The sequence below is a fragment of the Apodemus sylvaticus genome, chromosome 14, assembly GCF_947179515.1.
Source record: "Apodemus sylvaticus chromosome 14, mApoSyl1.1, whole genome shotgun sequence".
NCBI lineage: Eukaryota > Metazoa > Chordata > Mammalia > Rodentia > Muridae > Apodemus > Apodemus sylvaticus.
In genome coordinates this window covers 2,304,195-2,327,719 of record NC_067485.1, presented here as the reverse complement: position 1 = coordinate 2,327,719, position 23,525 = coordinate 2,304,195, and the positions used below count along the sequence as shown (strand labels likewise).

The window sequence follows — 23,525 nt, the reverse complement described above, 5'->3', positions numbered from 1 at the left end:
ACAAGAGATAGAAGAAAGAATCTCAGATGCCGAAGATACCATAGAAACCATGGACTCAACAGTCAAAGAAAATGCAAAATGCAAAAAGCTTGTAACCCAAAATATCCAGGAAATCCAGGACATAATGGGAAAGCCAAACCTAAGGATTATAGGCATTGATGAGAGTGAAGATTTACAACTTAAAGGGCCAGCAAATATCTTCAACAAAATTATGGAAGAAAACTTCCCTAACCTAAAGAGAGAGATGCCCATGAATATACAAGAAGCCTACTGAACTCCAAACAGACTGGACCAGAACAGAACTACCTCCTGTCACATAATAATCTAAACCCCAAATGTACTAAACAAAGAGAGAATACTTAGGGAAGTAAGAGAAAAAGGGCAAGTAACATATAAAGGAAGACCTATCAGAATTACACCAGACTTCTCACCAGAGACCATGAAAGCTAAAGCTTCTGGGCAGAGCTCATGCAGACTCTAAGAGAACACAAATGCCAGCTGAGACTACTATACCCAGAGAAACTCTCAATCACTATAGATGGAGAAACCAAGATATTCCATGACACAACCAAATTTACACAATATCTTTCCACAAACCCAGCCCTACAAAGGATAATAGGGGGAAAACACCATTACAACAAGGGAAACTATACCCTGGAAAAAGCAGGATATTAAGCTTCTTTCATCAAACCCAAAGAAGATAACCACACACATATAAAATTAAAATTAAAAAATGATAGGAAGAAATAACAACTACTCCTTAATATCTCTTAACATCAATGGACTCAATTCCCCAATAAAAAGACATAGACTAACAGACTGGTTATGTAAACAGGACCCTACATTTTGCTGCATACAGGAAACACATCTCAGTGTCAAAGACAAAAACTACCTTAGAGTAAAAGGCTGGAAGACAATTCTACAAGCAAATGGTCCCAGGAAACAAGCCGGAGTTGCCATTCTAATTTCAGATAAAATTGACTTTCAACCTAATGTCATCAAAAGAGACATGGAAGGACACTTCTTGCTGGTCAAAGGAAAAATCCAACAAGAAGAACTCTCAATCCTGAACATCTATGCCCCAAATACAAGGGCGCCCTCATTCATAAAAGAAACTTTACTAAAGCTCAAAGTACACATTGCACCTAACACAATAATTGTGGGTGACTTCAACACTGCACTTTCCTCAATGGACCAAACAGGAAAACAGAAACTAAACAGGGACACAGTGAAACTAATTGAAGCTTTGAACCAATTGGAGTTAACAGATATATATAGAACTTTTCATCCCAAAGCAAAAGAATATACCTTTTTCTCAGCACCTCATAGTACCTTCTCCAAAATAGATCATATAGTTGGTCACAAGACAGACCTCAACAAATATAAGAAGACTGAAATAAGTCCATGCCTCCTCTCAGATCACTATGGAGTAAAAGTGGTCTTTAATAACAGTAAAAACAACAGAAAGTCCACATACACATGGAAACTGAACAATACTCAATGATTCCTTGGTCAAGGAAGAAATAAAGAAATCAAAGATTTCTTAGAATTTAATGAAAATGAAGGCACAACATACACAAATCTATGGCTCACAATGAAAGCAGTGCTAAGAGGAAGACTTATAGCTTTGAGTGCCTCCAAAAAGAAATTCGAGAGAGCATACACTAGAAGATTAACGGAACAACTGAAAGCCCTGGAACAAGAAGAGGCTAATTCACCCAGGAGGAGAAGAAGACAGGAAATCATCAAACTCAGGGCTGAAATCAATCAAGTAGAAACCAAGAGAGCCATACAAAGAATCAACAGGCCAAAAGCTGGTTCTTTGAAAAAATCAACAAGATAGATAAACCCTTAGCCAGACTAACGAAAGGGCACAGAGAAAGTATCCAAATTAACAAAATTAGAAATGAAAAGGGAGATATTACAACAGAAACCAAGGAAATTCAAAAAAATCATCAGATCCTACTACAAAAGCCTGTACTCAACACAACTGGAGAATCTGGAGCAAATGGACAATTTCTTAGACAGATACCAAATACCAAAATTAAACCAGGATCAAATAGACCATCTAAACAGAACCATAACCCCTAAAGAAATAGAAGGGGTCACAGATAGGCTTCCCACCAAAAAAAGCACAGGACCAGATGGTTTCAGTGCAGAATTCTATCAGACCTTCAAAGAACACTTAACACCAATACTCTTCAAACTTTTCCACCAAATAGAAACAGAAGGAACACTACCCAAATCCTTCTTCGAAGCCACTATTACGCTGAAGACAGGAAATCATCAAACTCAGGGCCGAAATCAATCAAGTAGAAACCAAGAGAACCATACAAAGAATCAACAAAACCAGGAGCTGGTTCTTTGAAAAAATCAACAAGATAGATAAACCCTTAGCCAGACTAACCAAAGGGCACAGAGAAAGTATCTAAATTAACAAAATTAGAAATGAAAAGGGAGATATTACAACAGAAACTGAGGAAATTTAAAAAAAATCATCAGATCCTACTATAAAAGCCTGTACTCAACACAGCTGGAGAATCTGGAGGAAATGGACAATTTCTTAGACAGATACCAAATACCAAAATTAAACCAGGATCAAATAGATCATCTAAACAGACCCATAACCCCTAAAGAAATAGAAGGGGTCATAGATAGCTTTCCGACCAAAAAAGCACGGGACCAGATGGTTTCAGTGCAGAAGTCTATCAGACCTTCAAAGAAGACTTAACACCAATACTCTTCAAACTATTCCACCAAATAGAAACAGAAGGAACACTACCCGATTCCTTCTACTAACCCACAATTACGTTGATACCAAAACCACACAAAGATCCAACAAAGAATGAGAATTTCAGGCCAATTTCCCTTTTGAATATCAATGCAAAATTACTCAATAAAATTCTTGCCCACCGAATCCAAGAACACATCAAAACGATCATTCACCAGGATCAAGTAGGCTTCATCCCAGGGATGCAGGGATAGTTCAATATAAGGAAATCCATCAATGCAATCCACCACATAAACAAACTCAAAGGAAAAAACCACATGATCATTTCATTAGATGCTGAAAAGGCATTTGACAAAATTCAGCATCCTTTCATGCTAAAAGTCTTGGAAAGGACAGGAATTCAAGGCCCATATCTAAACATAGTAAAAGCAATATACAGCAAACCGGTAGCCAACATCGAATTAAATAGAGAGAAACTTGAAGCAATCCCACTAAAATCAGGGACTAGACAAGGCTGTCCCCTTTCTCCATATCTTTTTTAATATAGTTCTTGAAGTCCTAGCTAGAGCAATTAGACAACATCAGGAGGTCAAAGGGATACAAATTGGAAAGGAAGAAGTCAAACTATCACTATTTGCAGATGATATGATAGTATACATAAGTGACCCAAAAAACTCTACTAGAGAACTCCTACAGCTGATAAACAACTTCAGCAAAGTGGCTGGCTACAAAATCAATGCAAGCAAATCAGTAGCCTTTATATACTCAAAGGATAAGCAGACTGAGAAAGAAATTGGGGAAATGACACCCTTCACAATAGCCACAAACAGCATAAAGTATCTTGGGGTGACTCTAACCAAACAAGTGAAAGACCTATATGACAAGAACTTCAGATCTCTGAAGAAGGAAATCGAAGAAGATCTCAGAAAATGGAAAAAATCTTCCATGCTCATGGATTGGCAGGATTAACATAGTTAAAATGGCCATCTTGCCAAAGGCAATCTACAGATTCAATGCAATCCCCATCAAAATCCCAACCCAGTTCTTCATAGAGCTAGAAAGAGCAATGCTCAAATTCATCTGGAATAACAAAAAACCCAGGATAGCTAAAACTATTCTCAACTATAAAAGAACTTCAGGGGGATTCAGTATCCCAGACCTCAAACTTTACTACAGAGCAATAGTGATAAAAACTGCATGGTATTGGTACAGTGTCAGGCAAGCGGATCAATGGAATAGGATTGAAGACCCAGAAATGAACCCACACACCTATGGTCACATGATCTTCGACAAAGGAGCTGAAAGCATCCAGTGGAAAAATATCGTCTTTTCAACAAATGGTGCTGGTTCAATTGGAGGTCAGCATGCAGAAGAATGCGAATCGATCCATGCTTATCTCCTTATACTAAGCTCAACTCCAAATGGATCAAGGACCTCCACATAAAACCTGACGCACTGAAACTAATAGAAAAGAAACTGGGGAAGACCCTTGAGAACATGGGCACAGGGGGAAAGTTCCTGAATAGAACACCAATAGCTTATGCTCTAAGATCAAGAATTGACAAATGCGACCTCATAAAACTACAAAGTTTCTGTAAGGCAAAGGACACTGTCAAAAGGACAAAACGTCAGCCAACAAACAGATTGGGAAAGGATCTTCACCAACCCTAAATCTGACAGAGGGCTAATATCTAATATATACAGAGAACTTAAGAAGGTAGAACCTAGAGAACAAAATAACCCCATTAAAAAGTGGGGTACCGAACTAAACAAAGATTTTTCACATGAAGAACTTCGGAGGGCTGAGAAACACCTTAAGAAATGTTCAACATCATTAATCATTAGGGAAATGCAAATCAAAACAACCCTGAGATTTCACCTCACACCAGTCAGAATAGCTAAGGTCAAAAACTCAGGAGACAGCAGGTGTTGGCGTGGATGTGGAGAAAGAGGAACACTCCCCCACTGCTGGTGGGATTGTAAGATGGTGCAACCACTTTGGAAATCAGTCTGGCGGTTCCTCAGAAAACTGGGCATGGCACTTCTGGATGACCCTGCTATACCACTCCTGGGCATATACCCAGAGGATTCCCCAGCATGTAATAAGGACACATGCTCCACTATGTTCATAGCAGTCCTATTTGTAGTAGCCAGAAGCTGGAAACAAACTAGGTGTCCCTCAACAGAAGAACGGATACAAAAAAATGTGGTATATTTACACAATGGAGTACTATTAGAAACAATGGAGCCATTAGAAACAATGAATTCATGAAATTCATAGACAAATGGATGGAGCTGGAGAACATCATACTAAGTGAGGTAACCCAGTCTCAAAAGATCAGTCATGGTATACACTCATTGATAAGTGGATAATAACCTAGAAACTTGGAATACCCAAGAAATAATCTACATATTAAATGATGTCCAAAAAGAACAGAGGAGTGGCCCCTGGTTCTAGAGAGAGTCAATGCAACAGTATAGGGGAATACCAGAACAGGGAAGTGGGAAGGAGTTGATGGAGGAACAGGGGGAGGGAAGAGGGCTTATGGGACTTGCGGGGAGTGGGGACCCAGAAAATGGGAAATCATTTGAAATGTAAATAAAGAATACATTGAATAAAAAAAAAAACAGAAAAAAATGGGTATCTGAAATTTGAACAAAGATGTCCATATTAATGGCCTGAGATAAAAATAGAATTGGCAACATTTCTGAGACTCAGGGGAATCCCCTGCCTTCCCAGAACCCATGCTGATCTAACTTCTCAAGAGGGTTGCTCTGGTGGTCCCTCTGCTAGGGCTCCATGAGGCTCTCTGGCCTCTACCACTAATCTTACCAGACTCCTGAGATCAAGAGCCCTTGCCTGAGACTCTGACCTGAGCTTTTAGCCTATGCTGGTCTGAAGGTGTCTGCATCTGTGTCTTAGGATTCCTGCCCAATCGCTCCAGCCTCAGGCCTTCCTCCCTGCCGACACACCCAGTTTGCTGCATTTGGCCCTCATGTACTAGCTGGCCAACAATGCTCTAAAAAATGTTAGGGCCCTCACCTCACTAGGAACCACCTCTGCCCTTTCCCATTCCAGAGGCTAGCTCTGTCTCTCAGGTTTCCTGTGGGAGGCAGTCTCTCTCTCCACTGCATTTTTTTTTTACTGGATTAAGATTGACCCGTTAATTTTTTAGATCTGACTCCTTTTAATGCATTTTTCTCATTTATTTTTTTAAAAGTTTGTTCTTTCAAGACAGTAGCTAATCTTTTTTCCCTTTTTTAAAAATTAGATATTTTCTTTATTTACATTTCAAATGTTAATCACCTTTCCTTGTTTCCCCTCTGAAAACCCCCATCCCATCCCCCCTTACCCTGCTCACTGTCCCACCCACTCCTGCTTCCCTGACCTGGCATTCCCATACACTGGGGCATCGAGCCTTCATGGGACCAAGGGCCTCTCCTATCACTGATGTGCAACAAGGCCATCCTCTGCTGGATGTGGCTGGAGCCATGGGTTCCTCCATGTGTACCCTTTAGTTGGTGGTTTAGTCTCTGGGAGCTCTGGGGATATTGTTGTTCCTCTTATGGGGCTGCAAACCCCTTCAGCTCCTTGGGTCCTTTCTCTAGCTCCTCCATTGGGGACCCTTTCTACTGCATTCTTAAACAGCAAAGGTATCAGGCATGTCTGGCATAATTTAACTCAATCCTATATTTTCATTTCGGGGTGCTCATTCCCTGGTTACTCTCCACTAAGGTTTATGAAGGAATGCTAGAGCTGTGCAGGCCACTGATTGTACAGCTGAACACGAGAGCTCTGAAAGCCACTGCACACAGCTACACGTGTGTTTTATTTTTGCAGTAATACTTACTAGTATCTTTTGCTATAGAAACCATCAAGAAGTAAGTCACTGCTTAATTAGCAATGGTTCTTCTCCTCTCAAATACAAGTTATAATGCTATGTATTTAGTCTCTCTCTCTCTCTCTCTCTCTCTCTCTCTCTAAGAAAGGAGGCATGAGTTTGAAAGAGAGCAGGAAAAGGGGATTCACGGGAAGTCTGAAGAGAAGAAAAAAAGGGAAGAGTGATGCCATTATTTCATAATCTCAAAAAGTAAAATATTAAAGAAGTTCATAATAGTCAAATCCCTTAAGGCAAGATAAGCATTTCAAGTGTTTCCCTGTGAATACACTGAATGCTTGCACACCTGGCTGCTGATTGAAGCAGGTATGACACACATTGCTTTCTTATAAATTCTTAGCCATTCAGAACACTTCTTACCCATGAGCTCCTCGGCAAACTTGGTTTCATAAAGAGCATGCTTGCTCCCTGGGTGATTTCATGTCATCTACACAGTATGTCGGTCATGACTAACTAGAAGCTGATCCAGAAATGACTAACAGAAGCTGTGCAAGTATTCTACCAGGCTACTGCAAAGACATGGCAGAAGACGCTGCCACATGCTAGAATCTAATGTGACAGACTCTTTTGCCCTCTCATTCCAAAGACTGAGGAGAAAAGAGAGACAAGAGAGGGCTTGACCCCAACACATTGGGGTCACCAATGTGTTGAAGGTCCCATTGGATAGTGAGGCACAGACGTGGTAGAAGAGGCATTCAAGTTGAACGTGAAAGGGGAGAAGTTAAAGTGTTTTTCATGATACCTCCTGCAGAGGAAGTCCTAAGGGACTCCCCTCACCAAAAGTGTCAGAGCAAGTGGGCAAATTCAATACAGGAGGAGGCTGTAGGGTGAAGGTATAAACCTTGGCTGCTTTATACATTTGTTATGAGAAAATTGAAGATGAAATAAGAAATTCATTTATAATAATATCAAAGAATCATATTTAGAAATAAATTTGATAAAAAGAATACAGCACATATAAACAAGTCACTGCAGTACACGGTGGAAGAAATGAAAGGCCAGAATGTGTGGAAATGCCTCATCTGTGTGACTGAGAACAGGCATGCCTCCCTGACCTGGAGACCCAGCATGCTCTTCTCAGAATCTCAGCTCTCTGCTTGTAGACATAAACAAGCCGATCTTAAGATTCATGTGGAATGCAAGGCACCCTGTAGAACCAGAACAATCTTGAAAAGGGACAATAAAGTTGGAGAATGTATGCTTCTCAGTTTCACATCTACCAACTGCAGTAATCTAGACTATGGCACTGTCGAGAGGACAGGCATGTAGAGAGAGGGGTCCAGGGTGATGGCTGATTGGCACTAAGCGAGCATACTCAGAGCATTGTTTGGAGGAAAAACCAGTGCTTTCAGTGAGCAGCACCTGGCAGCGCCTGTCCACATGCTGTTCACAGCACACACAGAAGGAAGCACTAAAGCTACAGAATTAGCAGGAAGTATAGATGTGAAATCAATCATTACCTTGGACTAAGCAGTACTTTCTTAGGTAAGATACCTGAAATGAAAGCAATCAAAAGGAGAAAAAAACTAGTAAATTAAACTAAGATTAAAACCCCGTGTTTCAAAGGACTCCATCAGGAAAGTTAGAAGTACCTAGGGCTACACTGTACCTTAGTGCTAGAGAGTTTGCCTCATATGCAGAGGTACCTGACTCAGTTCCCAGCAATGCCAAGCAGAGGAGGAGACAATATTGACAAATTACATACTTGATAAGAAGATGGAAACATACAGCTCAGTAATAATAATAATAAAAACAGCCAAACTGGAAAATGGCAAGAATACATCTCTCTCCAAAGAGGACATTCAGATGACAAATCACACAGAAGATGCTTGCTATAATTATTAAGCCATCAGAAAAATATATGTCAGTGCTATGAGGCAATATCATCCCACACCCACTAAGACGCCTATGGAAGAAAGATAGGGTAGCAAGTATTCATGAGGATTTGGAAGATTGGAGTTGGCCATTGTGAAGAAGACAGGACAGCTCCTAAGGAGGAGAAACAAGATGGTGAGGCCCCTTAATTCCACCCTGGCTGCAAACCAAAAAGAGATGAAACAGTCGGTTTTATATGCAAAAATGTGTGCACAGATGTTTCTGGCAGCTGTTATACTTTCTTTTCCTGATGGTAAAATAGTCTTGACAAGGAAGCTCTAGGTAGAATGTGCCTGTTCTAGCTCAGTACAGTCTGTCATAACGGGCAAGTCAAAATGGCAGGAACTAGAAGCAGCTCCTTCCGTCATATCCACAATGAGGAATCAGAAGGTGAAGACATTTGCTGCTTAGCTCCCTTCTCCATTTACAGTGTGCAGCATTCCTAGCCACCACCTCAGTTCCACACAGTCTCCCACAGACATGCCCAAAGACTCCTGTCCCCTGGGGATTCTAGAGTCTGAAGCACTCTTTATAGTGAAGTGAAGTAGACTGGTCTCTTAGTGCAGTGACGACTAGCTCAGGAAAGCTCAGAGGTGAGGTGCTACACAACCAGTGGGTACAGAAAGAAGTCTCTGGGTCTTTGTTTGACCAGCTGGAAGAATGGATCCATACGCTCGCACTGTAGAAGAATGCTCACAGGACTTTGTTGCAGAAAGCAAGCATGCAGAGCACCTATAGGGTCAAGAACACCCACATTGGTTACGCTGAGAATTCTTGTCTTGGAGTTAATAATGCTTTAGTAGGCTAAGATACAGGGAGCTGGGCTGCTGAGGCCCCATAAGGTGTCCATGTATCTCTATTTCCTAGTGTCTGGACAGGAGTTTTGTCATATGTCTTTAGGACCAATGAAATAGCTAATGATGCATAGCTTCCAGGCAACTGTGCAAAGAAAGATGAAAACACAAAATGAGAATAGGGACCAACACTGCCTAAGCATGCTGGCCACTGACCTGTCCATTTTCAAAGTCCCAGGCTTCCTGCCCGAAGGCGTTCCTCTCTCTATGCTCATCCGCGAGTTGCTGACATTGAAGCAACTGGAATATCCACCTAGAGTTTTAGATAAGGAGAATATGGTAGATCCATGAAATAAATCATTAATTTACAACAAGAATGAGGGTTGTCACCTGCTAGAGCATGTCACAATAACCTTTAATACAGTGTACTTTAAGAAAGGAACCAGACATAAAAGCCTACATGCTTATGAGTTCACTTCTCTGAATCATCTAAACAAATCTATAGAGATACACAGACTAATGCTGTCAGAGGTTGGGGTACTGAAAAGGGATTGTCCGTGGTTATGGAGTTTCTGGAGTGTTAAAGAATGGTGTGGAGTCAGGTACTTGTGATAGTTACACTACCTTATGAACACAGTAGAAGTTACTGGATATGCCTTTCGTTTTTATGGTTGGTTTGCGTACTTACCTTCCTACCTACTTATTTATTGTGTGGTGGGGTGTCAATGCATGGGTAAAGGCCAGAAAAAGCCACAATTTGTCCTCTTGTCCCTCTCCACATGTTCCTTTGTGACAGAATCTTCTCCTTACCCAGCTTATCAAAATGTGTTTGCCCCTTTGAGTTTGCAGCTCTCTGCCAGCTGTTCTCCCTTGCTTCGTCTAGCAGATGAGCTCTCCTTCACGTGTTGCTCTGAACACACCTTCTGCCCCACATCATCTTAGCAATTGCCCTTGTCAGCAGCACCAGAGTGATAGATGGCTACATCTAATACAGGCAAATGTTCCTGCTAGAAAACTTCTCCAAGCCGACTTCTTAAACCTATTTGATAAGTTTACAGTCTCCCATACAATATTAAAGTGTCCATAGCTTTTGCCCCACTCAGATGCTACAAGTGCTAGCCAGTAGCTAGTCTTTGTACCGTTTGCCCATTTTATACACAAAGGTGTTGCAAAAACTAAATAGCCCGTCCTCACCTCTGAATCCCCTGCATTTGGGGCTTTACTCAGCTCTCCAGCAATTCTTTGCCAGAGTGCAGTGGGCTGTAGGGGTGAAGGGCGGGTGCAGCTTCCTACAGCTTTAAGCAGTGCTGAGATTTCACTGCTTCTCTTTGTGTGATGATGAAGGGGTATCAGGAAACAGCTTAAAGACAGACTGTGAAGACTTAAGGCTACCTTTGGATGCAATGGTGTGTGTGTGTGTATGTGTGTGTGTGTGTGTGTGTGTGTGTGTGTTGGTTTTTGTTTTTAAGACAAGAGTTTCTCAGTGGTCTGAAGCTTGCCAGGTTGGCTAGACTGACTGGGGAACACTAGGGATCCACCTTCCTCTGCCTCCCCAGCTCTGAGATTGTAAACAATACTACCACACTTCGAGTTTCCCCCTTCAATGTGAGTTCTGAGGCGGGAACTCAGGTCCTCATGCCTACAAAGCAAGTACTTTGCCAATTAAACAATCTTACCAGCCCTATTTTTAATTTTTGGAAGAATTTTAGATTTCAGGAAGTATCTTGTGCCCCCACTCTGTAGCCTGTCCCAGTAATAATGTCTTACCTGCATGATGGCAGCCATGCCTTTCCAAGGATTGTCCTGTCTGTAGATTCTCTGGTATTCTCTGGGCGTAGATCAGAATGTGTCCTCATGACAGGAGTAGTTTCGTATGGTGCTTACTAAAGGTCAGCAGGAACTCTGGCTCAACTTTCCTGGGTACTAACAGCCCACTGAGGTCCAAAGCCATTGTTGTTTGTCCCCTTGGCCTATATGTCTACATGTCTATATAGCGTGTACTGTGTTGGTATATTAGCAAGTGAGCACTTGTCTACATGCATCCTCTGGAGTGTCTTCTCTGACCTCTCTGCACCTTATGCACTGAGACAGGATCTTCTCAGTCTGGCCAATCTATCCTGCATTCTCCCCGTCTCTACTTCCCACCTGGCACTTGTGTAGGTACTAGGGTTCAGCCATGCTTACACTGAGCGACCATCTCTTGATTTTGCCGATGAGAGAGCTCTGCTCCACGGGACTGAGGTAGCGTTCACAGCCAAGCGTTTAGCTGGCGTGCACTTTGCCTGTTGGTCTTCAAGGTGCCTATGGATTTCAGATGGCACCTAGAAGGCAGTTTCTACTTAGAGTTTCATTCCTCATTGTTAGGGTGCAAATGAAGCTCTGCTCCTTGTTGGAGTGGCTATCTTTGACAAGTAGACAGGGATCAGTGAGCATATAGTGGCAGTTGGCAGCTGGCATCCACAAGCACAAGAGGTATTCTGGCAGATAATCTGTGTGAGCTGGGAAGGACAGACAGACCAGACACCTAACTGACTGAGCACCTCACAGAGGCTGTTCTCTTAATTTCACCTCTGATCATAGCTGAGAAGGACCAGACCTTTCTTAAGGCTCCTCTTTCCAAATGGAATCCCTGTGCATCAGATACAACCATCACTCAGGAAATATTCAGATGGCTTCTGTGAGTGTGCAGGAGAGGCTGGGTAGAGCCAAGGAAGGTCGCGTTCACCTCAGTTGTTGTATTTGGTGCCAGGTACAACTGAAACCAAGAGCATATGATCCCAGACGACCTTGGTAACTTGATCACCCACATTCCATGCGTGTCAGGCAAGGGGTAAACTGGAGTCTGCTAGCTGCTGCATGACTAACACTTCGCTTTTCCACAGTGGTTTTAGTTATATGAACTTCATCACAGACTTTGCAGTGAGGAAAGAAAGCTTCTAAGAAGGAAAGTGACAGGTGTCTGGCTCTCTCCTGAGGATTTTGCAGAGCTAGGTAAGGGCCTGCCTCTGGAGGAAGCCCTGGAGTACATGCAGCCTGTGCCTGGGATCTGACTGGCCCCCAGCCAGCTTTGAGTTCTTCTCTACCCACCCCTGTTCTTCAGCTCCAAATTGGCATCCTCACAACTCTTTCCTCATCAGGTTCTTGTAAGGGAGAGGGTGCTGAAGAGGATGCAGGAGATCACAGCACAGAGTCCCTGGTCTGCTTCACCCAGGCCACATTGCTGTTAGTGCTGGTTCAGCTTTCCATCCACCATGTGTGAATCTGGGTATGGATAATGGACTGACTGTAAAGGAAAGTTGACCTCAACACATGGTGTATATGTTTCTTATACAAGAAGCAGCTGGAAGGCAGGCGGTCTGGGCTAATGTGGGCTTAGTTTATGCCACAGAGAAGGTTTACCTTGGTTTATTCCTTCTACTCTCTGGGAACACTGACTTACTGCCTTATGGTTGCAAGGTGGCTGCTACAGCTTCCTCTGTCATCTACAGGTTGAGGGTAAGTAGAAGTATCAGTCATCAGTTTTCTGCTGTAAAAGAAGACAAAGCTTCTCCAAGCCCTACCCCCATCCCCACCACTGCTCTCCCTTTGAATCTGAGTCCAGTTATTTGTAGCACAAAAGTTGCAAACACCTTTCTACTAAAATATCCCCTGATCTGAGGGGAAAGTGGGTACTGTTTTATTTGCATATATTTTCTTTTAAAAAATTTCCTTTTTAGGGTGTCATTTATCTGATTGGGTTCTCGTGAAACAGACTTTCACCTTGTAGCTCTGCCTAGCTTCACATTGTCTCTTCTTGCCCCAGCCTCTAAGATACTGGGACTTTAGACATTCACCAGAATGCTTAGCTTTTCCTTAACATTTTAAATTAAAATAAAACACATGCAGTAAAATGTACATATCTTTGCCAGATTACTCCAGGGAGTTGTGCTATTAATTCATATAGAAACAATCTGCGATCATCTTAGAAATCTTCCAGTTTAACCTCTTTCACCCTCTGTAAGGAGTCCACGCTTTCCATCTCTAGCTAGAGGTCAGTGTTGCTGGGATTCCAGAAGTAGAAGGTAGGAAGGTACATCTATATGGATGTGCACCTGGTGAATATGAGAGTTTCCTCTGTGTGACTGTGAGGGGCAGGCCTAGATTTGGTTCCTACTTTTTTTGTGTCATGTCTCTGCATAGAGCTGGCACCATGACACATGGCAGGTATCCCAGAGACAGAAGCTCATGGTCTCTGCTGATGGAGTGTCTTTCCTCCTGAAAGCCTTGCAGAGCTCACCTGTCTCCTGCTTGCTTTAGCTCTATGTCTACTTTAACAGAAATCTCTGAGAACTTGTATCCCTGCTAAGGATCCTGACAACATAAAGGATCTTTAAAGAGCCGGGCGTGATGGTGCATGCCTGTAATTCCAGCACTTGGGAGGCAGAGGCAGGCGGGATTTATGAGTTCGAGGCTGGCCTGGTCTATAGAGTGAGTTCCGGGACAGCCAGGGTGGCACAGAGAAACCCTGTCTCAAAAGAAAAAAAAAAGGATCTTTAAATAGTTGTTCATTTGGAGAGGAGGGAAGAATAAATTGTAAGAGGGGTGTTTATGGAAGGTCATTTCTAGGCGAAGGGAAAAACAGCCATTAAAGGTGTCATTGGGAACTGGAGCTGGAAACCAGCTAGTGAACAGAGAGTTGCATCACTGTCTTCTTCACTTTAGTAGTCTCAGTTCTGAGCACAGTAGTATAAGAACCTTGTAGTGAGTTCTTCACCACTGGGGCTGGGAAGTTTGGCCTTGAGAAGCCGTTCTTCCGTACATAAGACTACGGGTGGTGGGATTTCTCTGGCACAGCTATTGTGGCTTTCCTCATTCAAATAGTCACCTGGGCTTGAGGAGGGTTTGGGAGCAGAGGCCTGAGCTAAAGAGCATCAGTGGACTCGTGAAGACAAACGGGACGGGGGATTCAAGAGTGTGCTAGTTCAGGTAGCAGGAGAGAAATCGAAACTCTGGCCAATGTCCATGGCTGCTCGTGCCCATTCACTACATTTGCTTCAGGTACCTGCTGGTTTAGAGCCTCATGCTGGCTAGAACTATGTTCCAGGGTTATCCACTAAAGGTTACTAAGGGATTCTTTATGTAAAGCAGTTAGAATATCTTGCTACATTGAAGAAGTAATTATTATATTCATGGCCCTTGTTGAGGGGTTTGCACAGGACCTAGAGGTGAAAGTAGAATTACTTCCACCTTACCAGTTAATGTACTGAAGGTTCAAGAGCTTCTGCAACCCTGTAGTGAGTAATAGATAAGAAAGAGAAAGGTTAAGTGGGGTATGGTGACGCATCCCCTGAGCAGGCTTCGGGAGGGAGGCACAGGCAGCTGTGTGTTCCAGGCCAGCTAAAGCCAACACAGTGATATCTATCTCAATAGTCCCAGAAGACACAGAAGAATGGTTGATAATGAACCATCCCTCTCAGATCCCAAAGCCCTACCTTTCTGTGTTGGCCCTCTTACCATTTCTCCCCTTACCTGGCATTAACACACATTCTTCCAAAGGATCTATGGCATTTTAGGAAAGCTAAGGACATGTGGAAAGTACCCCGCTGGATAATGAAGCAGTGGTTTAATCTACGTGTTACCACAAGCCCACAGCAAAGCATCACACCCTAGATACAGACTCATTTATGAAATGAGTGATCACTAATGTCCTCCCTGTCCCCAAAACAAGAGTTTCTAGGACCTTTCCTGTGCTCAGTTGGGTTCAGCATGCAAATATATCCTAAAGGAGACTTAATTATTAAGTGTAGATCATGAGATGGGACTCTTTACAATTAACACACTCATGCACACACACTCATGATTTTCCCAAGTGAGCAACATCTGCCATTGTGTCTCCCAGCTCAGTTTCCTCACCAAGAAGGTGTGCATAGTGATAAATAATTCATATCGGAGCTTAAGATTCCTGGAGGGCCTGGCAGGCTTTCATCTTGGATAAGGTACCATAAAATATTGCCAATAGTCAACCTCAGGTGGCCAGACAGAGTATAAATCCTTCTTGCTGAGTGTGTGAGTTTGTAATGTAAACTGTTTTCAATTATACCTGGAACCGATGAGCTGAAGCAAGGCACAGCTGCACAAGTCTGAAACTAAGAGATGAAAGGTAATGGTCCGGTAAGGTATGACTGCACTGCACTTAGACAAGTGACGCTGTGTTATTCCAGACCCAACAAAGAGGAGACTGGCCATGTGAGTGCTTCAGGTGCATCTGTTGTCAAGCACGGCCTCAATCCAGAGAAGGGCTTCATGCAGGTTCATTACTTAAAGGTAAGTGTGCCTCATGACTGCAGCCATTCATTATAGGACAGCACTCCTGGACCATACAGCTGAACACCATGAGTAATGCTGCTGAGGCAAGGGAAAGGGTCTCTACCTCTATAAAGGCATCTCAGTGGGCCTAGACTGAGTACTCACAGGTTACTAACACTGAAAGCCTCTAAACAAGGCCATTTTCAGAAGGACCCAGTTTCCTGCTGCAAATGAGTAGAGACTAGAACAGATGGCACCCCTGGACCTGGTGTGAATAGGACCTGGTGTGAAGGCTCGGGCCTCTCTTCCCTTGCAGGGTCCAAGCAGAGGCGATTATGACATTAACAGAGTTGTTGTTGGGCCTGAAGTCCACCCTACATGGCCAAGCCCAGCCTTCCTGGTCAGAATATAAAAGGTATCTGGGCCGCACATTCTGGATGCACTAGTGCCTTCTAGTAGACTCTGTAAGCAATGGCAATGACTCCTGATGCCATTTTGTCTGTCTGTCTGTCTGTCTGACTGTCTGTCTGTCTTTCCTCCCCACAGGGCTACTTCCTTCTTCGGTTCCTAGCCAGAACACTTGGAGAGGAAACTTATTTTCTGTTTTTAAGAAACTTTGTGCACCTGTTTCATGGGCAGTTGATCCTTTCCCAGGTAATTCATGGGATCCTCGTGAATTCACAGAGAAATTAGAATAGAGGGGCTGCAGCATTCAGGGATCAGATTATGTCAGCACTAGAAGGTGGAGAATTTACTGTTACATTTACTGTGAGAAAGAGGGGACTAGGGATGTGGACTGAAAGGATGTGTGCTCGGGGAGTGCGATCCCCTGGTAGCATAGGAACCCACTGTAACTTTTAGCTGTTCATCACCAAACATAGTTGCTTTCTGAGTGACCTTGTAAAACCAGACAGTCCTGCTGGAGTCACCTGGGCAAGCCAAGACACCTTGACCGGCAGCTCAGAGGCTTGCTGTGAAAGCAAGAAAACTATATCTCAACTCCCAGTACCTACACAGCAATCGTGGGTCTCACACACACCTGTAACTCAGCACTGAGTGGGCACAGAGGCAGGGGAATCACTGGGACCTACTGACCACAAGTCCAGCAGAGGAAGATGAGACCCAGGCACCTCCAGGGAACAAGGATGGGAGTATTAAAAGAGGATACCAAACACTATGGGCTCCACACATACAGGCATACTCACTTACACACATGTGCATTTAACACACACACACACACACACATATACATACACACCAAAACAAAGGATACCCCAAACAAAGCCCCTGACTCAAATGGTTTTGCCATTTCCATTTCATTCTATTGAATATCATTCTTTCATTGTGTGTGTGTATGCATGTATATTTGTGTGTGCATCTGGCATGCATGTGCGTGTGTGTGTGTGTGTGTGTGTGTGTGTACATTTGGATCATGAAAGAGCATGTTCTCTTCTTTTCCCATGTGGATCTCAAGATTGAACTTGGGTCACCAGGCTTAGCCTCAAGTGCTGCTACCTACTTCTGTGCCAGTGCAGAGGCCTACATGCCTTTTGAAAATTTATTTTTTTGCTCAAATTTTATGGTGAAATATATATAAAATAAGCCTTACCACAGCAAAGTCCAGCTTGGTCTGGTGTCTTAGGGTTTTACTGCTGTGAATAGACACCATGACCAAAGAAACTCTTATAAAGACAACATTTAATTGGGGCTGGCTTACAGGTTCCAAGGTTCAGTCCATTATCCTCAAGGCAGGAACATGGCAGCATCCAGGCAAGCATGGTACAGGAAGAACTGGGAGTTCTTTTTTTCCGAAGACAAATAGGAGAAGAATGGTTTCCAGGGAGCTAGGGTGAGGGTCTTAAAGCCCAAGCCCACAATGACACACTTCCTCTAAGAAGGCCACACCTACTCCAACAAGGCCATACCTCCTAATAGTGCCACTGCCAAGCATATTCAAACCACCACATGGGGTTAAGCCTCACTCCTGGCAACAAGCATATATTTGTGGAACATTTCATCTTTCTACACTGACTTGTGATACGGATGCTTGAGAGCTGAACCCAGATCCCCCTGCTTACCTACCATGTGCTTTTCCAACGAAGATGGCTTTCCAGACTTGGTAGGGCTGGTTCTTTGATCAAATTTTCTGGAACCCCGACACTGTTCTTCAGTCATGTGACTGCATCCTTACTGATTCCCCTTGTCCATCCTTGTCAACTTTTGTTGCTTTCTGCTTTTCCTTGTTGTTGTTGTTGTTGTTGTTATTGTTGTTGTTATTGTTAGTTTTTTGAGACAGGGTTTCTCTGTGTGGTTATGACTGTCCTGGAACTCACTCTGTAGACCAGGCTGGCCTCAAACTCAGAAATCTGCCTGCCTCTGCCTCTCAAGTTCTGGGATTACAGGTGTGCACCACCACGCCCGGCCCTTGTTATTATTTTACTTTGTCATCTTTTTTAAGACAGGCTTTACTATATAGCTCAGGCTAGCCTTGACTGTCTCTAATACTCCTGCCTCCTAAGAGCTGAGTGCGCACCACCATACTGGGCTTGAGTGTGCTTCCAAGATTTCATTTACCCAAGTTTTGTGAAAAGGGAAACTAAAGAGAGTTTGAAATAACATGAGATAAAACTTTTGCTAGACAATTCTGTTAAGAAGCATTGCTACAAATATGGTACACTGATTCAAGTGTAATTTCCCATCATGCTTAAACCTAGGGAAGAGGAAGTACATGGCTATAATTCCATGAGTTTCAATTTAGCCAGGATGCAAAACAAGTTCCAGGCTAACCAAGGACAGAATGAGACCTGTCTCAAAAGCCAAAAACAGAAGCAATGTTTTTATTTTGTTTTGTTTGTTTGGTTGGTTGGCTTTAAAAGACAGAATAGGCAGCTCTATGCTTCTGTTATATCCCCAATTCTCTCATTTTCAGTTGTTACTGTTACATTGTTAAGGTTTGCTTTGCTAGCAATAAGGATTGTAGTATTCACCACCACTTAACCATGCTTCTAGATTCTGGAATATTTTATTTTGATTCAGCTCTTTGTTGGCTCAATTTCATTATCAAATTGATGTTCAAGTTGCAGCTTTCCAGGCTGTGAGGTTTCTGAGTTCTTACTGTTTAGGAATGCATGCCTCTTGTCTGTGTCACAAAATAGCTAGGTTTACATTTTCCTGGGCCACGCATTCACTCCTTGGGACTTGCTAGGCATGGCTCATGTGCCTTCCAGCACTGATTGCCACTCTGAGGCTTTGGAAGCTGCCTGCTTTTTCCTGTTTATAGCACTTAGATCTCAGAAGAAATCTTTACCTTTTCTTTTATTCATTTTTATATTATATGTACTGGTGATTTACATGCATATATGACTGTGTGAGGGTGTCAGATCATCTAAAACTGGAATTACAGACAGTTGTGAACAGCCATGTGAATGCTGGGAATTGAAACTGCATCCTCTGAAAGAGCAGTCAGTACTCTTCACCTCTGAGCCAACTCTCCAGTCCCAGAGATCTTTATTTCAAACTCAGAGATTTAACTACAAATGTGTGAGTATGAATGATTCTTTCAAAGAATTTTTTAACATTGAGAGAGAGACAGAGAGATAGAGATAGAGAGGCAGAGACAGAGACAGAATGTGTGTGTGGGGGGGGCGGGGGTGCTCTGGTACAAATGTGGAGTGTCTTCTCTCCTTCCACCATGTGGATTCTATGTATTAAACTTGGGTCCTAAGGCTTGGCAGCAAACCTCTTCACCTGCTGTACCATCTCACTGGCCCTCATGTGCATGATTCTGCATTATTCCTTCTTCCTGGGAAACACTGTACCTTTTAGTCTTAGAGTCTATTCTTCAGTGCAATTGTCCTAAGTATGCTTTGCTTTGTATTTTGAAAGAAGTACCTTGCTATGTAGCTCAGGCTAGCTTTGAATTTGTGATCCTCCTGCCTCAGCCTCCTCAGTACTGATAATGCAGCACTGCATTGCCATGCTTGGCTTTAACTGCATATTTGCTCACATTTTTCTCCCTTGAAAGATTCTAAGTTTCTGGGCTGCAGCCACCCTGTTTCTTCTTTGCCTGCTGTGCACACATTATTAGACAATTGCTTTCATCTGTCTCGTCTTCATAGCCTGGTTTTCTCTCTAGCATCTATTATTAAACAGCCCCCTTTTTTCGTTTATCTTGTTTCTTCGGAGACAGTCTCAGAGAGCCCAGGCTGGCCTCAGACTTCTAATGTGGCCGCAGAAACACTGAACTTCTGATGAGCCTCCACCTCATAAGGGCTGGAATTGCAGGCATGCATCACTTCCCCTGGTTATGGACTCATGATAAACAAGTACCCAGCCAAGCCAGTGTATCCCTAACACTTGATAGCACGTCTTCAGTGTTCACGCTCCTGAAATGTGTTGCTGTGGTCCTTAGTTTTCTGTCCTGGAATCAGAGACCCTTCTCTCTTCTCTTTCTCCTTTTGTCATCTCTAGTTGAATTTTTGCTCTGGCTTTGTTTGTTTGTTTGTTTGTTTGTTTGTAGAGGGTTGCCCTCTGCTCCTTGGGTTATGTTTTCCTCAGGACTGGGTTCCGTGTCTGTCGGCCGCCCTCTGCTCCTCTCTTCACATGAGTTGTGCTCCTTTTCACCGCTCCTTCAGTCTCAGCACGGAGAGCCCTGCCCTGGCGTTTTATTTATTCTCATGTGTACAGGAATGTCATTTCTGGTTCCAACTCACTTTAGGCTTGTTCCACAATCCTTCTCTGGTGTGACAGGTTGGTATTGTGGAAGGGGAGGGGTGCAGAACTGCAGTGCCGCACCTGAACTGTAGGAGCTGCTCAGTTGTTCCTCAGATGAGGACAGCACCTGGGTGCCTCTGCAGGTGCTCACAGCCTGTTGTCCTCAGTAGCTTAATTTCCACATTTGTGTATCTCTCCAGCAAACACTCCAGGCCCTCCATGGACAGGAAAAAAAAAAAGGAATGATGAATCCCCATCTCTTTGCAAATATTTAGGTATTTGATGATTTGTGCGATCTGGACAATTCACTGATTTCTCAACTTCTCAGCTGCGGAGGTGTAGCTTGCCAGCTAGAAACTGACAGAGTGACTTGTCCTTTCCCTGGTTCACCTCTTTGAAGTTTATGCCAGGAGGCTGTTCCTCTGTCCTTATTTGTAGGCTATAGGGCATGCCTTTGCTTTTTTTATATACTATTAAAATGATGTATGTGGACTGTGTAGGTCGCTTTCGTGTACCCTGCAGCCTAGGTATTCTTTGCTCAGCTTCATTTTCCCTTTCCCCTCTGAATGCCAGGGCTTCAGCATTATTAGCCTGCCAGCTCCTCTCACTGTCCTTCCCAAGACCACAATGGCCTTTCCCTGCAGGCTCACTCACAGCTGAGTTCCATTGGGACCTGCTCAATTGTAATGTCTAACTTCCTCCTCAAAACTCAGAAGGGAGCAGAGGAGACAGTGAGGGAAGGCAGCTTCCTGAGTGCACCTTGGTTTCTGTTTCAGCAGGCAGTGAGTTGGGAAGGGCTACTCTCACAAGTTCACCCAGGGCAATGGCAGCCTACAAGAGGGAACAGGAGAGCTCATGCTGTATGGTCAGATTTGGGTCTCTAAAAGGAGTAAGAGGAACCAACCGGGTCAGTTCTGGTCATAGATGTTTTAAATACTTCAGATGAGAAACAAGTGTCTCAAATGGGGTGGATCACAGGACAGAGTGTAGAAGGCACATTGAAATTCTCAGGGGACATCTTGGAGATGCCCCACATGTTTTGTCTGTATGATTTTAGGCACTGGTTACAGCCTCCAGCTACCTGCTGAGCTGCCTCTAGTTACCCTTGGAGGCAGGAATCCACAGGCACTCCAGAATGGCTGCTGAAAAAGAAAGAACGAAAGAGCGAAAGAAAGAGCGAAAGAAAGAAAAAAAGAAAGAAAGAAAGAAAGAAAGATAGTTTTCACAGAGACCTTCACCACCACCCTGTATCTACCCAGAATTCCAGATTCTTGTGTTTATAATCCTATCAAAAGGGGAGGGGCTATGAAGCCTGTTGTAACTTGAAAATGTGAAAGGGTAGAATTAAGGTTAACTCTGAATTTCCTGCTTCTCAAGCAATTACATTCTTCCCCCTTGCTATTAAGTTACTGTCATCTTCCCTCCACATAATTGAACATAAATTACTAGGAAAATAGGAGATAAGTTTGTAGGTACTACACAGAAATAATGGGGTGAAACTAGTAAGAAGTTATAATTAGAGTTATAATTATATAATTATAATTCTTGGATTTTTAAGACTTAAATCTTGTCAATAACTTAGTGATCCACTAATATAGTGATTTACAAAGAGATCTATTACATCATGATAAATAACTAATGCAACATTTTGCAAAATGTTATTTAAAATAATAGATGAATACTCTACTACTGACTTATTGCCTTAATCCCGGTAATTTTTAAAATAATAAAAATAATGGCCTCAAGACTCTCAAGCCAAGGTTCAGTGAGTATAAAGTGATTGATGTGTAAGCATGAAGACCCAGGTTTGTCCCCAGAACCCACGTATAAAAGCGGGTATGATGGCACATCTTGTAATCCCAGCACTCAGTGGGTGGGGGCAGATTCTGGGAAACTGCTGACCAGTCAGCCTAGCCTAATAGATAGTACAAGGCCAAGTGAGAGATCCACTCTCAACAAAGTGGATGCTCCTGAGGAGTAGCACCCAAGGCTAACTCCTGGTCTCCACATGCACAAATGCACAACCCTCACCCCCACAAAAGAACCTCAAGGGGAAAATAATTCATCACATTCTAAATGCTAGTACACTTTTGATTTTTCAGGTTTTTCTATATGTCCACTGTGGGTGTAAATGTTTCTGCTTGGATGGGGAGTTCCTGGAACTCGGAGGCCCAGGAACTATACAGCTCTGACAGGGAGAGTATCCCAGAGGAATAGCATCCTGAGATACGGGAGCCCAGGAACCACACAGCTCTGAGAGGAAGCCTCCTCAGCAGAGGTGTTGCAGCTCCCAGGGGAGGGGATCCCCACTGAGCTGAGGAGCTCAGGAGCCTCAGCCCTGCTCCTTCTTTTCACTTCTCTTCTCTTCGTTGCTTCTTTTTCTTCTTGGCTTCTTCCGACAGGAGAGGCACACCAGGCAGGAAATCTCATGAAAGAGATCTATTGGAGAGTCCAGGCATGCCTGCCCTCTGCTCCCAGGAGCGGACAGCAGGGAACTGGATGAAGGGCAGTGCTTGTGTTGAATTTCTGAGGAGGCAGAAATTTTAGGACAGAAATTTCCAGATTGAAGATTGGTGGGATTTCAAGTCCTGAGCTTGGGAATCTCAGGGATTGGTGGAATTTCCTGGTCAGGGGTTGGTGGCTAGTTTCTCCTCACCCCCTTTTCCCTACATCAGGCACATGGGTTAGGATGGGAAGTCCTTCCTGGCTGCAGCTGACTTTTGCTGAGGCTCCATCTCTGTGGGGTGGGGGTGGGGGGCTGAGGACAGGACTGGAAAGGAAGTACTGCTAGTGCAGACTTCTCCTGTGGGACAGCCCTTCCAGTGGCATTTGACTAAGGCAGTGGGCTGAGGCAGGAAAGCTGTTGCCATTATGGATAGCTCTTGAGGGGCAGCTCTTGCTGAGTTGGGAAAGGAGATGCCTCACCCTGGACAGCTCTTGGGAGGGATGCAGTCTGAGGAGATGTTATAGTGTCACCATTTTGACAGGAGTCGCCATTTTGGACAGCTCCTATGGGACATTTTACTGTGATGGCCTAGCCTGGGGAGGGAAGGAGGGACCTGCTGCTGTTTTGCCAGCTTTTGTTGCCCAGCCACTTTTGTGGGGAGCTGCTTAAGGACTATTGTGGGTACATTTGTGAGGTAGTAAACAATCTGGGACTGCCACCTTCAACTACCGTTTCTCTGCATCCATGCCCAGGTTTTTGTTTGAACTCCTGATCTCTGAGTG

The 23,525-nt window shown here is 43.5% G+C and overlaps 1 protein-coding gene across 6 annotated transcripts in view; it reads left to right on the top strand.

The window, feature by feature from the left end:
- Aopep (aminopeptidase O (putative)) overlaps positions 1 to 23,525 on the top strand; it is a 313,459-nt gene that overhangs the window by 185,288 nt on the left and 104,646 nt on the right. For all 6 annotated transcript variants that reach the window (XM_052156769.1, XM_052156766.1, XM_052156767.1 and 3 more), the window contains 2 exons: positions 15,500 to 15,602; positions 16,131 to 16,238. In XM_052156769.1, coding sequence (XP_052012729.1) covers positions 15,500 to 15,602; positions 16,131 to 16,238 — 211 coding nt within the window. The remainder of the gene's footprint in view (positions 1 to 15,499; positions 15,603 to 16,130; positions 16,239 to 23,525) is intronic.